The sequence below is a fragment of the Apaloderma vittatum genome, unplaced genomic scaffold (assembly GCF_000703405.1).
Source record: "Apaloderma vittatum isolate BGI_N311 unplaced genomic scaffold, ASM70340v1 scaffold7507, whole genome shotgun sequence".
Classification (NCBI taxonomy): domain Eukaryota; kingdom Metazoa; phylum Chordata; class Aves; order Trogoniformes; family Trogonidae; genus Apaloderma; species Apaloderma vittatum.
The window spans coordinates 8,305-20,376 of NW_009724460.1; the positions used below are offsets into that span (position 1 = coordinate 8,305).

Below are 12,072 nucleotides of genomic sequence, written 5' to 3' on the forward strand. Positions count from 1 at the left end.
GGAGGCCGCTGCTTCCGTCAAGGTTGGGCAGCCTCGCGCGGGGCTCACGTCACTGTCATTTGCACACGTCTGGCAGCTGGAGCGGGAGCCACCGAAACAGCCCCGAGCTCCACCCTCCAGCCCCCTTAACCCTGCAGAGGCTGCTGAGGCAGAAAGAGAGGGTAGGATCCCTCAGATGGCGACACTTGAAGTCTCCCCGCAAGGGGATGACCCTGAAGGAGCGAGCTAACAACAAGCCCTGCCTCACCCGGAGAGGGGGCAGAGGGATTGCTGGGCTGCAGGGGCAGCTGACTGCATCTCCAAACTCCCCCAGCCCAAGGCACGAGGGGCTACGGATGCCCACACGCAAGGCAAGCAGGCAGGAGGGATGCCGGGGCTTCTAGGCAAGCTCTTGCCCAGGCTCCAGAGGTCAAGGACAGCCAGACTGCCAACCTGTGGTGGGAGAGAGGGGTCAGGAAAGCAGGTGCTGGTGGACTTTTGGCTTCCCGTGGTGGAAGGTTGAGACCCCCAGGATGGGCACCCAGAAGAGGGGGAGCAGTGCACGAGCTCTCTTGAAAGAGCCCCAGTTTCTTTGGCGCCGACTTGACTCTTCTTGCAAAACAGCAGCTGTGGCGCTTTCACTTCTGCGTCGCAGATAAGCATCGCCCAGCAACGGAGGCTTGTCAGAGGCTTCAGGCGCTGCACGACTCCAACGAGGGGCAGGAGGGGTTTAGCGGGCAAACCTGGGCCCTAGAGACACGGTACTGCAAGAAGCAGGGGTGGCTGTGGCCTGGCCAAAGGAGTTTGGTGGACAGAAGCGCTCCGGTGAGAGAGCATCCTCGAGAGGTGGCTGTTCCTTGTGAGGGGTGGCTGCTCCCTCCTTACTTTCTATCTTTTTTAAGGGCAGGGTGATAAAGAAGAAGATAGCATCAACCCGGTTGATAAGAGAGACACTCAGGTCATGTGTGAGATCAGCCGGGAGGGGGGCATTAACTCCTTAGGCACTGAGGTTGTCTATAAAGGCACCAGCAAGGCTCTAACCAGGTCCAAAAGGAAGGGCAGCATCACGAATAATGCCAAACCAGCCTTGCAGGTGAAGGCTCGAGGTTTGGTGTCACTTTTCTTACCCCTACGTCCTCTCTCCGCCTCTCAAAACACGAGGGGAATCGCTCCACCCTGCCTGCTCAGCAGCTCTGCAATGCAACCGCCACCCCGAGAGACGGAAAGCCCCGAGGCCGAGATCCTAACGTACCACAAAGCCAAGAAACACCACGTCCTGGCTCCAAACGCACGCAAAAAAGCGAAAACAATTCAGCAATCGCCGACCGCAGGGTCAGAGGGAGGGTCCGAACCTCCGCTGGACCCACATCACCAGGAGGGCAGCAGCACAAGTAGGTCAGCGGAGGGGAAACATGAATATAGGGCAGAAAGGGCAAGGAATCGATGCGGTTGGACCCACAGCCCAGCGTCAGGTCTCATGAAGGGTACTGGTGGCCACGTTGCCCATCAGAGGCTCCTGACACACTGCTTGCCTAAATTTAATAGCTGTGTCCGTTACCTAGGTCATGTCAGAAAGAATAAAATCTGGCTTAATGGAAATAAATAAAAGGGGAATAAAATCTTAATGGAAAGACCGGCCAAGGTTCGAGAGAGCTGGCCCTGAAATGAGAAGCATCCAGGGCTCGCCCTCCCTGCAGCTGTGGAAACTGAAGTTCGCCAACTCCTGAGCAGTTACATTTCTCCGTAAAAAAAAAAAAAAAAAAAAAAAGATAAGAAAATTGCATCAACCTCTATCTGAGCAACCATGGCAACTTGTTAAATTAGGTCAAGATGTGGGGTCAGATAACGCCGCTTTGAAAAGCTGCTCGCTGAGCTGGGTGAAGAACCCATCAAACGCGGAGGGAGCTTCCGCCAAAATGCACCTTCTCACCCAAGCCTGCGCCTCCCGGGGCAGATACCATCACAAATGTGCCGTGGCCGCGATAAAGCACCCGGCCACCTCCCTGGGCCACGGGCAAAACAGGCCCTCGGCAACAAAAACCTGAGCGAGGCTGTCGAGTTCTTCAAGTCAACCCAAGGAGAGCCTTGGAGATCACCTCCACCACCATCACCCTCCCAGCCCTACAAGGTCAACGCGGCGACCTGTCTTCTGGGTGCTCCTCTGGTTGGTCGCTGGGGTTGAAGACGTGCTCAAGGCATCGTCTGAGGGAGAAAAGGGGGAAAAGAAAAAGAGGTTTTGGCTGGTTTTGGGGCTGGTAATCCCCCGCTCTGCTCGTTTGGAGGCTCCACCTCCTCAGCAGAGCTGCAAACAGAGCGCAGACTTGAAGTTCCTCTGCTCTAGCTGCGAGACAACACTTCCTCCCCCGAGTAAAGTAAAAGTAATGTAAAGCAAAGCAAGAAAAATAGAAAAATAAAAAAAAAAAGAAGAACCTAGGAGTTCTGCCTGAGAGTCCATGCACTCCTTGCTCACGAAGGAGGTCCAGCACTTCTCAGTGGCTTTTCTCTGGTTTTCTTTTGCAGAAATACATTACTACGGACCAGTTTTGAGAGCGCCAGGCTCTCCTACAGTTTGTAAGGCGACATGTTCTCACTTGCTCTGCCTGTGACCTGTTTTCACAGTAACGTAGCTCCACTTCGCACCCACGCCAGGCTCCCTTTGCTCTGAAGGGAGGTGCCGACAGGTCAGCAGGCTTTAAAAAGGGACAGGGGACATCTCTGGGGCCACATGCCTGCGAAAATCATCCATCTAAAAATTATTCCCACTGGTAAAAGTTGTGCTCACTGGTCTCTTTCCTCAGGAACATTGATTTCCGTGGAGGACGGCGGCCTGAGGCACAGCCCCTCACACCGCTCATGCCTCTCCCCACCACATCTCGAAACCCATTCAGGAACAGCCGAGCACACTTTTGTTTTGCATTTAGCCTGGCTCGAAACGGGCTCATTCAGCTCAGGCAGGGCTGAGCTTTCTTTCTAACTAAAGCTATGGCAACAAACCACTTCCTTCTCGACGCGGAGCTCCTAAAATTATCTCTCCACCTCTCCTCCCCTCCGCATCTCTGCCCCTCTTGCAAAAAAAAAAAAACAAAACTAGATACGGGCTGTGCGTGGGAGGAGATTTCAGGGACAGTCGCACCTCAGGATCTGCTCTGAGCCTTTCGACGATCTTTATCTGCACAAACTATTTTTCCACTGCTTGGCTCCTCGGGGCCACAGCTGCTACCAGCTGGGACAGGAGAGATCAGCGCCTCCGAGGGAAAGGGGAACTGGCAGGAGGCTGCCCTGCAGATTTGACTTACTGGAGCCCAGGGGAAAGACACGGCACGGAAGGACTGGGAAGGATGAGCTCGATTTTAGCTGGAAACCTTGGCCCGTCAGGTTTCTCTCCATGGAGATGCCAGATGGCCGGAGGGCTGTCACACAAAAAGCCAGAGTTTCCGTGGCCTCTCACCTTCTCAATCTCCCCCAAGCGCAGGGGAATGGAAAACCTTTGGGACTTGCTTTGGCACCGTCGCAGCCCCGTGGAACCCTCCCGAAAGGGGAGGAGATCATTTCCCATCACACGCCCCTGTGGGAAACCACAACTGAGTGGCCGGCGTGAGAGGGGGAAAGGAGGGCTCTCCCCTACCTCGTGCCCTCAGCGCTACAAGCCAGTTCCTAGCAGCCCCACGCAGGAGGCTGATCCCAAACCCCCTCTGGAACCAGCAACGCAGCCGTTGGGTGTCCCAGAGACCCTGGTGGCTCAGCCGCCGAGGTTCTAGCGGAGAGGAGGTTTCCTGGGGAGCGTGGCCTTACCTGTGTAGCCGGCGAGGGCAGCAGCAGGGATGACGGGCTTGTCCTTGTTCATGTCGGCCCGATCCCGAACATAGTCCTTGAAGGTGCCCTTGGGCTTGTGGTTGGGCAGGGCGGCGGGGTAGTCCTCCGAGTCGAAGCTGTCGTAGGAGGGGACGCGCTGCAGGCTCTGGAAGGACGACTGGCTGCTCCAGGACTGCGTCAGGCGGTCGCAGCTGTCATAGCTCTCTATGCTCTCGAAGGAGTCCTGGCCACCCAGTTTACCTGGCAAGGAGGAAAGGTGTGTGAGATGGGCTTGGCCGGCACGGGGAAGCTTTAGGTTGCCCAGGCAGAAGGCAACCGGGCAGATGTCACCTTCCTGCCAGGCCTTGCAGCCAAACAAACTCCAAAGTGTGGCCTGAAATTGGGATAATTCGATTATCTTCATAATTCAGAGCCCTGGAGAAAAGCTCAAAACGCCGTCTCTCTACCTAAGATCGATGCCAGGGGCTAAGTGGAAGTTGTCCTCTGTTTCCAAAAGGCAACAGCAGAGAAATAATCCACTTCAGACAGATATTCAAGGCTCAGCTCAGGTGCCAGGACTTCTCAACTCTTGCTGCTGAAAGATATGTGGGTCTCCAATAAGCCCCACATTATACCTGCTGGCCCTGTATAAACACTGCTCAGGCTTATTCCAGGGCACTGGACACCCAGCTCCTTTACTTTTGCTGTTTCCTGCAGAACTATACAGCAGCCTTTTATTGCCATATGTTACAAGCAGCTTCCACCACCACCCGCCCTCCCCAAATCCCCAAACAGCAGCAGATTTGATGGAGGAAGAGAGCAAAAGGCTGAGAGCTCCAACAGCTATTTTTCCAGTTCTGGTAAGGTGAGCACAGCTGGGTTGGATCAAGGCTATTCTCTGGGGTATTTTTAGTAAAGACCAGAACATGAGAGGCCAGATCCTCAGCGGTGGTATGCTGATTTACACCCGCTAGAGACAGCGTAAGTACACCCTCTGTACTTAGAACAGAGAGCTAAAAAAGGCTCCGAAGAACAAGCTGCAATCGCTCCCTCTGATCTCCCGTACGCTGCCGATTGCTCAACGTCTTTACTGACAAACTAAAGAGCGTAACAGGATCATTCGAGTTCACTAATTTCCCAAACCGGGCTAAAAACAGCTGCCGGGATTGTGCAAGAACTCCTGGAGAAATTTCCACTGGCAGAGCAATCCGCAGCTTGGGCGCAGAGAGTAAACCACAAGGGAACGGGGAACGTGGACGGACACTGGCACGCTCCCCGCAAAATATTTGTTGCGTTGTAGTCTGAAAAGACTCAACCACCGCGGGCTTTGGCCCGGAATTATCTGAAGTTTGACCCCACCGGCTTGATTCTGCTGGGAATATCCACGCTTCAAATTGATTTTTCTTCTTCCCTTTTAGTTTGGGGCGAGTTTCCACCACTTCCTGAATCCCGCACGGGGAATGTCGACGCTGTTCATCAACGTGTTCATCCACGGGCACAACCGCTTCCCGGAGAAGTCCCGCACGAGCACGAGCTCGTTTAGAAAAGGAATTAAAGATCTGCCAGATGAACAACTGCAGGTGGGGGACGTGACACGGGTCATTGCGTTGAAAATGCACCTGAGTTCGACCTAAACTCGAGTCTTTGGGAGAATCACGCCTAGTCAAGAGGATCTCCTTAAGAGTTTAGCAGCTGCATTAAGAGTTTTCCATCTCTCGCTGATAAGGTGAAGGGAAACAACTCTCAACATTAACTCCTAAAGGCCTGGAAAACCTTTATCCTGAATTTCATGGGAAATTCATGCTCGACGTCATGACAGCCTAACTTTTTAATGTCACGGGAGGCAAAGACACACCTAAAATAGAAATTAACTGAGCTCTGCTTTATATTAAGGCTTCTTTACACCACTCTGGGAGGATTAATGCCACCCAAAGGCCCTTCTCTAGGGCTGAAATGTAGCATTTCTTGGGTTGCAATCAGTTTATTAAAGTGTTTGCTAACACCAGGGGCACTTGGTCCCTGATGCTGAGCTAAGGGCTCTTTCCACCCTCCCCTGGAGCCTTTTCTTTTCAGGCTTTCGAGCAAGAATGGACCCATGGTAGGATCGAAAAAGCACACCCAAATCATTGCATTTCAATGGGTATTATTTTGAAACCAAGAAAAGGTCAAGAAAAGGGAAAGATACTGATGAAAGATAGCCAGAAAAACAACCCCAGAGAGAGGAGCTCATCTAAAATTCTAATGCCTGATGGATTTTAGGCACAGAGACACCTGGATTCTACTTAGGTCAGATCTTCGGGTTCCCTACCTGCAATCAGGAGCTAATGATACCCGTTTACAAGTGACTTTGAGCTTCATGGATTAACCTTCTGCTTTGAATATAAACCCTGAGCCGGATCCTCAGCCTTGTTAAGAAAGGTAATCCCAAAGCAGTCGGGCACCTGGGCCTCACATGTTCAGAATTTAATAATATTAATTGAAAAGATTTTTGGGCTCACATCCTTGGAAGTGTTCAGGTATTTAAATCCCACCATCTCCAAGAGGAATCAAGTTCCTCTAACTCTTTGGAGAGTCGTGGCACGAGGAATTTAGGGTGTCCTTTAACTCTGTCGCTGCCTCAACTCATGACATCTGCATCTCCGAAGAGAGCACAGGGCTGGGGTTCACCAGAACACATGATCAGTTCAAGCAAGCAGCCATCCAAATCAACGGAGATCACGGAAAAAGACTTGGGATCAACAAGGGCAAAACCCTTCGCAGCCTTGGCCAGTAACTCCTGATGCGAACTCGTGAAGAATTTGCGGGGTTTCGCCTGGTCTCATAGGAAAATAAGATTTTATACAACCACGCAGCAGCCTGTCCTCCCGAATAACCTTAAAGCCTATTTTAACTTCACTCAAGCTTCACATCGAAAGCACAGAGCTGGAAATACTCCCTTTTCAGCACATGTTGTAAGAACAGGCAGCAGAGTAGAGAAAAGAAAAGCCTTCTTTGGGTTTTCCCTGGAGAGAAAGGCAGGGAGGGCTCAAAGCCATGAGGAATTCAACTCTATAAGAGCTATATGTTGGGAAATGGCTTGGTGACTGCTATTGCGCCACTCTCCGACGGCCTTGGTCCCCCCAAATCTCCTACACAGAAGGAAGGCAGAGCTTATACTGATAAAAGAGCAAGAACCCAGGCAAACAACCAGGCTTTACCTCGGCTGGTGCGGCCCATGCACATGTTGTCGGGCGTTACGACTTCTTGCTTGATGGTGAAGTAGTCCGTCTGCAGGGAATCCGGCGGCACCGGGTCGCGCAGGATCACCGAGGGGTAGTCGTTCTCGTACTTGAGGGACAGGAGAAAAAATGGAGGCTCTGGTAGGACTCTGTGATGAAGCTGGGCTCGGAGAACTCGGAGGGAGGCACGCACTGCGCGTGCTCGATGCCGTAACCTGGCGGCGGAACGGGAGCGTCAGAAAGCAACTTAAGCACAAAAAGAAATCAGGATGATGTTCACACACCCCTCTGCACCATCTCCTACGGCAACACAGAGACATTTGGGGTCTGCAGGGCAAGAAGAGGCTGCCTTTCCATACCAACCACCCGGTAGTAGCTTTGAGAAAGGTTTCTAAAAGCTACAGAGAGAAGGCGTCTGGTAATTGCAGCAATTTAAAGAGAAAATAAGACGTCCTCAAAGGCCATCAGCGTGCATTACGCCAAACTCCTCTCTCAAACAAGCTGCTAGTGGCGGAAAAAAGCTGGAAAATCATGTAGTCTCAGCAAAGGAGATATCGGGCAAAGAAGTTTCAGTGATGACTGTAACAGAAAAGCCACTTCCACAGTCACGTCTCCTCACTGGCCAGAGCCTGGAATCCCAAATCAGGCGAGTTGGGGCATTTGCTGGTTTGTAAAATCCACATTTCAAATGCCTGGAAGCATCAGAATTATACTGCTAATTGAGACTTACTAATGAAGTAGTCTGAAGTATAGCGGGACTCTGGGTACGTCGTGTTCACTCCGTTTGCCGGGTAAGGTTTTACCTCTTCTGCAAAGAGAAAAGGAAGGAAATGTCACACGTCCATAGACACATCGTGCATCGCAAGAGGGGTCTGAACTTCCTAAAATGCTTCTCCCCGGGATGTTCGAAGGAACAGAAATGAGTCAGGAGCTGAAATCCCACCGAAACAAGTGCCTGATGCACTTTGGGAATCCTGGCTGCGAGGCATGCCCACATGCCGATAAAACAAACCAGAGGAGAACAACAACTTTCTCAATCGGAGGCTCCAGGTGGTTCTGAAACACCAGTTGCATAATTTCCTTGCTTGCCTTATTTTTGTGTCCCTTCTCGGTCTCTTGAGGATCGCTTACCGCACTTACACGCTTGAGCTGGTGAAAAGAAAAACCCCACCTATAGGGCCAGCCGTTTTCCTGAAAAAGCCCCTATTTTTAGACCAGCAGTAGGTGTGTGCAAGCGTGTGGGTAACACATACCAAACCCCGAATTAAAGCTGATCCCCAGCCTACGCTGCACCTTTCACCTCGCACCTCGCACAGGCAGAGGATCCCAGGCTCCAAAATGCTTTGCCCATCACCCAGCAACTCATGGGGATGGGCAAAACACAAAAATTTAGCCTTTCTATAGGCAGAATTCGCCGAGAAAGAGCATCAAAGCAGAGATTCTCCACTTCCCATTGGTTTTTTCCCAGCACTTCGGTACTCCTGGGCTCGGCGTCGAATTTGTTACCCCGTATAAAAAGCCACATTGCTCCTACCCTGACCAGTTTTTCCATTAACACCTTATTCATTCCAGCCCGGCGTGCGGGCAGAGGGGCTGGCACGGGAGACTTTGTTTCGTTCGCAGAGGGTAACCAAAATAAAAAGGACTCTGGGGTTATGTTTAGTTCTGCCGAGGCTGAAGAGAAGCGAAGAGGGAGATAACACACGTTCGCTCGCGAGGAGCCTAATTCTGGCCCTCTCTCCTGGGGATTGCAGGGTGGAAAATATCCTCTAACAAAAGGAGGGTTTATGCAGAGAGACCTAATGAGAAATGCTCTTTTCCTCTCCCCACGGTGCCTGCCAAGGGGCAGGGTGGGTGACCACAGAGAAAGAGAACAACCTTCAGCTACGCTCGCGGAGGGCACTGCTGACTGCTGGTAACTGCAGAGGTTATTTTAGGAAGAAATTTGGACAAAATATGCTTGAAAATAGACCCCCCTCGCAAAAAAAAAAAAAAAAGTCACCCATCTGCTGTTGTTTTTAAACCCTGGGATGTGAATCACCCTCGCGAAGGAGTCGAAGGGACAGCGAGGTCACAGCCTTGTCCCAGCAGGGAAAAAACAAACCATTTTGGTAAAAGCCAAACATTTTGGGGGTTAACTGCCACTCCCAGCAGAAACACCCCCAAGTGATGAGGGTGGGTGGCCGGAGGAAGAAAAGTCACCCATCTGCTGTTGTTTTTAAACCCTGGGATGTGAATCACCCTCGCGAAGGAGTCGAAGGGACGGCGAGGTCACAGCCTTGTCCCAGCAGGGAAAAAACAAACCATTTTGGTAAAAGCCAAACATTTTGGGGGTTAACTGCCACTCCCAGCAGAAACACCCCCAAGTGATGAGGGTGGGTGGCCGGAGGAAGATGGGAGACAAGCACCTCCTCTTGCATGGGGAGGGATGGTTTTGCAGGTTCTGTCAGGAGAACACGGGTACAACAGAATCCAGACCCCGTGTCAGGGCTTTGGAGATGTCCTAGCAGCAATAATGAGTCCCATGACTTAGAGGGAACAGAAACGAGTCCTCGGGGTGAGGCTGGTTGTTTCTTGGAAGCTCTTCTTAGTTACTCTCCAAATACTTCACGGATATTGCCCTTCTGGGAAATATATTAAGAACTCCCCATCGAAGCTACGGTTCAGACAGCTTATGCAAGAAGTGACCAAGCCATCAGTAAAAACGAGCAGAAAACAGGAGGCTTCTTGGTTCCCAGGGCTACGCCAGCAGCGCTGAGAGATGGAAATTCAGCTTTTTTTTCATCCTTCTGGAGGAAAAGCTGCAGCAGGCTTCTTTGTAAAAGCTCCTCTTTGTCTCAGGCCTGCGGCATCGTAACACCCGCCTGTTTCGACGCTGCCTGGAAGGATGATCCCCACTTTGCTGTGAAACTACAGCCCCAGGTTCTTCTCCGTGCCTTCAGGGAATCTGCAGGAAGGAGCTGTGACGCCTCGGCCAAGACAGCGCAAGGAGAAACTGTGCTGACCCCGACGTTTCGCTTTGCTTGCTTAAGCTGCTGATGTCAGCACCCGAAATTACGCAAAACAAGAAGAAGAGAAGAGATACAAAGAGCAGGAAAACAGCCCGTCGTCCACAGGCCCTGGGAAGAGCCGTGTTTACCCTCTGCAAACCACAGGTAGCAGTAAAATTAGTAATCAGCAATTAACATCCACTGGTCGATGGTTTCCTGGAAGGCGTAACTTTGCTCGGTCTCCCCTTCCTGCCACCAGTACAGGACCGCTGGGCCAGTATGACTGATATTCCAGGAAAGCAAACAGCTCTGCACAAAAAGGACCTAGAGAAAGAGCCCAGATTTGCTGCTGCTCCTGTTAAAGGTGCTGAGCCCTTCACTTGCTCTTTAGAGACCATCCCAGGTCAAGTGTTGCTTGGGCAACACAAAAAATAGACACTCAAAATGAACTAGTGTTGATAAAAATGAACGTCCTCGAAAGCTGCCGTGCGGGGGTGGCTTCTCCTGTGGGAGACACAGCCCCTCTTCGCAAAATTACACCTTTTGGGACGTGGAACAAAGCGAAGCGACTGGGAAATCAGGGTGGGATTTGGGTGGGATCGTCGTACCCGGCGGAAAGCAGTAAAAATCACAACGGGAGCCGAGGAAGAACGCTTTGGAAAATCCCGTCGTCGTTTTCCAGGCAGGCGAGAGCATCCCGGCCCCGGCGGGGGATTCCTGCCGAGCGGCCGGCGCTAACACCCTTCCTCTTTCAAGCGGTGCCAGGATTTGCATCGCCGGCTGGGATGCCCGTCCAAAATCCTGCTGGGAAGTTGAGCTTTGAAACCCGCTTTCGTTGAGGATTCAAGCCTCATGGCAGAGCCAACGTTTTTGGAAAGGCTCAAATGACAGCTCAAGCCCAAGAGGGAGCCACTCACCCCTGGAGGACTCACCTTTCTGCAAGATCTCCAGATGCTCCCAAAGGATATCTCCCACAAAGTCAGGCGCTAGCTCCAGGAAACACTCCTTGCCCAGGGCGCAGAGGGCGGCTCCGTTCATGCAGAACTTCTGGAAATCCACTCCCTTCAGGCTAAACTCGTTCACCGCCCACATCACCCAGTCCCGCACGTGCGTCTCCGTCCACTGCTGGGGATCTGCACCAAGGAGGGGGGAGCGAAGAAAAGATCAATTAACGAGCAACCACAAACCATTTCCCCGGGAAAACAAGACACAGGGAAGGGCAGCCTGGCAGGAGGACACGATTACTTACCTTTGGGGATTCCCAGTCGCTGCTGCTCTTTGGCAAAGCCGCTGAAGGTGGCTTTCAACGCCTGAGACATCATTTCTTTGCTGCTGGGAGTTAATAAAGGCACGTCGGCACATTCCATATCTGAAAGAAATGAGAGAACAGCCATAAGGACGTGGGACTGGGAGAGATGATGGGAGTTGTGCCGGCCAGGAAAATGGAGAAATCTTTTTTTCATTGTGAAATTTTCACACCTTAAAGCCTGCAAGTCCATGAGTAGACTTCTTAAATACAAGGAAAAGAAACTCGTGCTTATAAATAAGCTTAAAGGGCATGAAAAAGGCACATGTGGTGAGCTAGGTGATGTGGATCTCCCTACAAGCCAACCACGAAATCCTACTGGAAATTTGATGGTGATATCAAAGATTTCATCATCCCAGGTGGCATCTGGAGCCTGAGAGATCACTGAGCAGCTCCACATGCCGGCGAAGGTAGAGTCCCACAGCAGGGTGAACAAGAAAGGAGGGAGAAAAGCCTCTCTGATTTACCTCTCCACCTCTGGGCATGCTGGTCTAATAGAAAAATAAAAGGAAAAAGTTGAATTTTCAAGAATCGCAGGCAATGTGGGGAAAAAAGAAGCTGCCAGCAGGCTGAGGCAGGACGAAGAACCGGCAGGAAGAAAAAAAAAATTTCAAAAAAGCCAATTGAGGAGGGAGGGAAAAGCAAAAAAGAGTTGGAAAATCCCACATTAGCGCCGAGTTACATCACGCGCGGCCCCAGCGCGGGGAGCGACATGATTCGGGGTGAGTCACTGCACAATGTTCAACCACCCCTTGGGACAGCGCGGGGCCAAGCCAACAGCCTTGGA

The 12,072-nt window shown here is 51.7% G+C and overlaps 1 protein-coding gene across 1 annotated transcript in view; it reads right to left on the minus strand.

The window, feature by feature from the left end:
* ETS1 (v-ets avian erythroblastosis virus E26 oncogene homolog 1) overlaps positions 1 to 11,685 on the minus strand; it is a 16,696-nt gene extending 5,011 nt beyond the window's left edge. The window contains 7 exon segments of the mRNA XM_009872495.1: positions 3,772 to 4,032; positions 6,969 to 7,118; positions 7,121 to 7,204; positions 7,720 to 7,794; positions 10,912 to 11,112; positions 11,229 to 11,348; positions 11,592 to 11,685. Coding sequence (XP_009870797.1) covers positions 3,772 to 4,032; positions 6,969 to 7,118; positions 7,121 to 7,204; positions 7,720 to 7,794; positions 10,912 to 11,112; positions 11,229 to 11,348; positions 11,592 to 11,685 — 985 coding nt within the window.
* Positions 11,686 to 12,072: the final 387 nt, after the last annotated feature.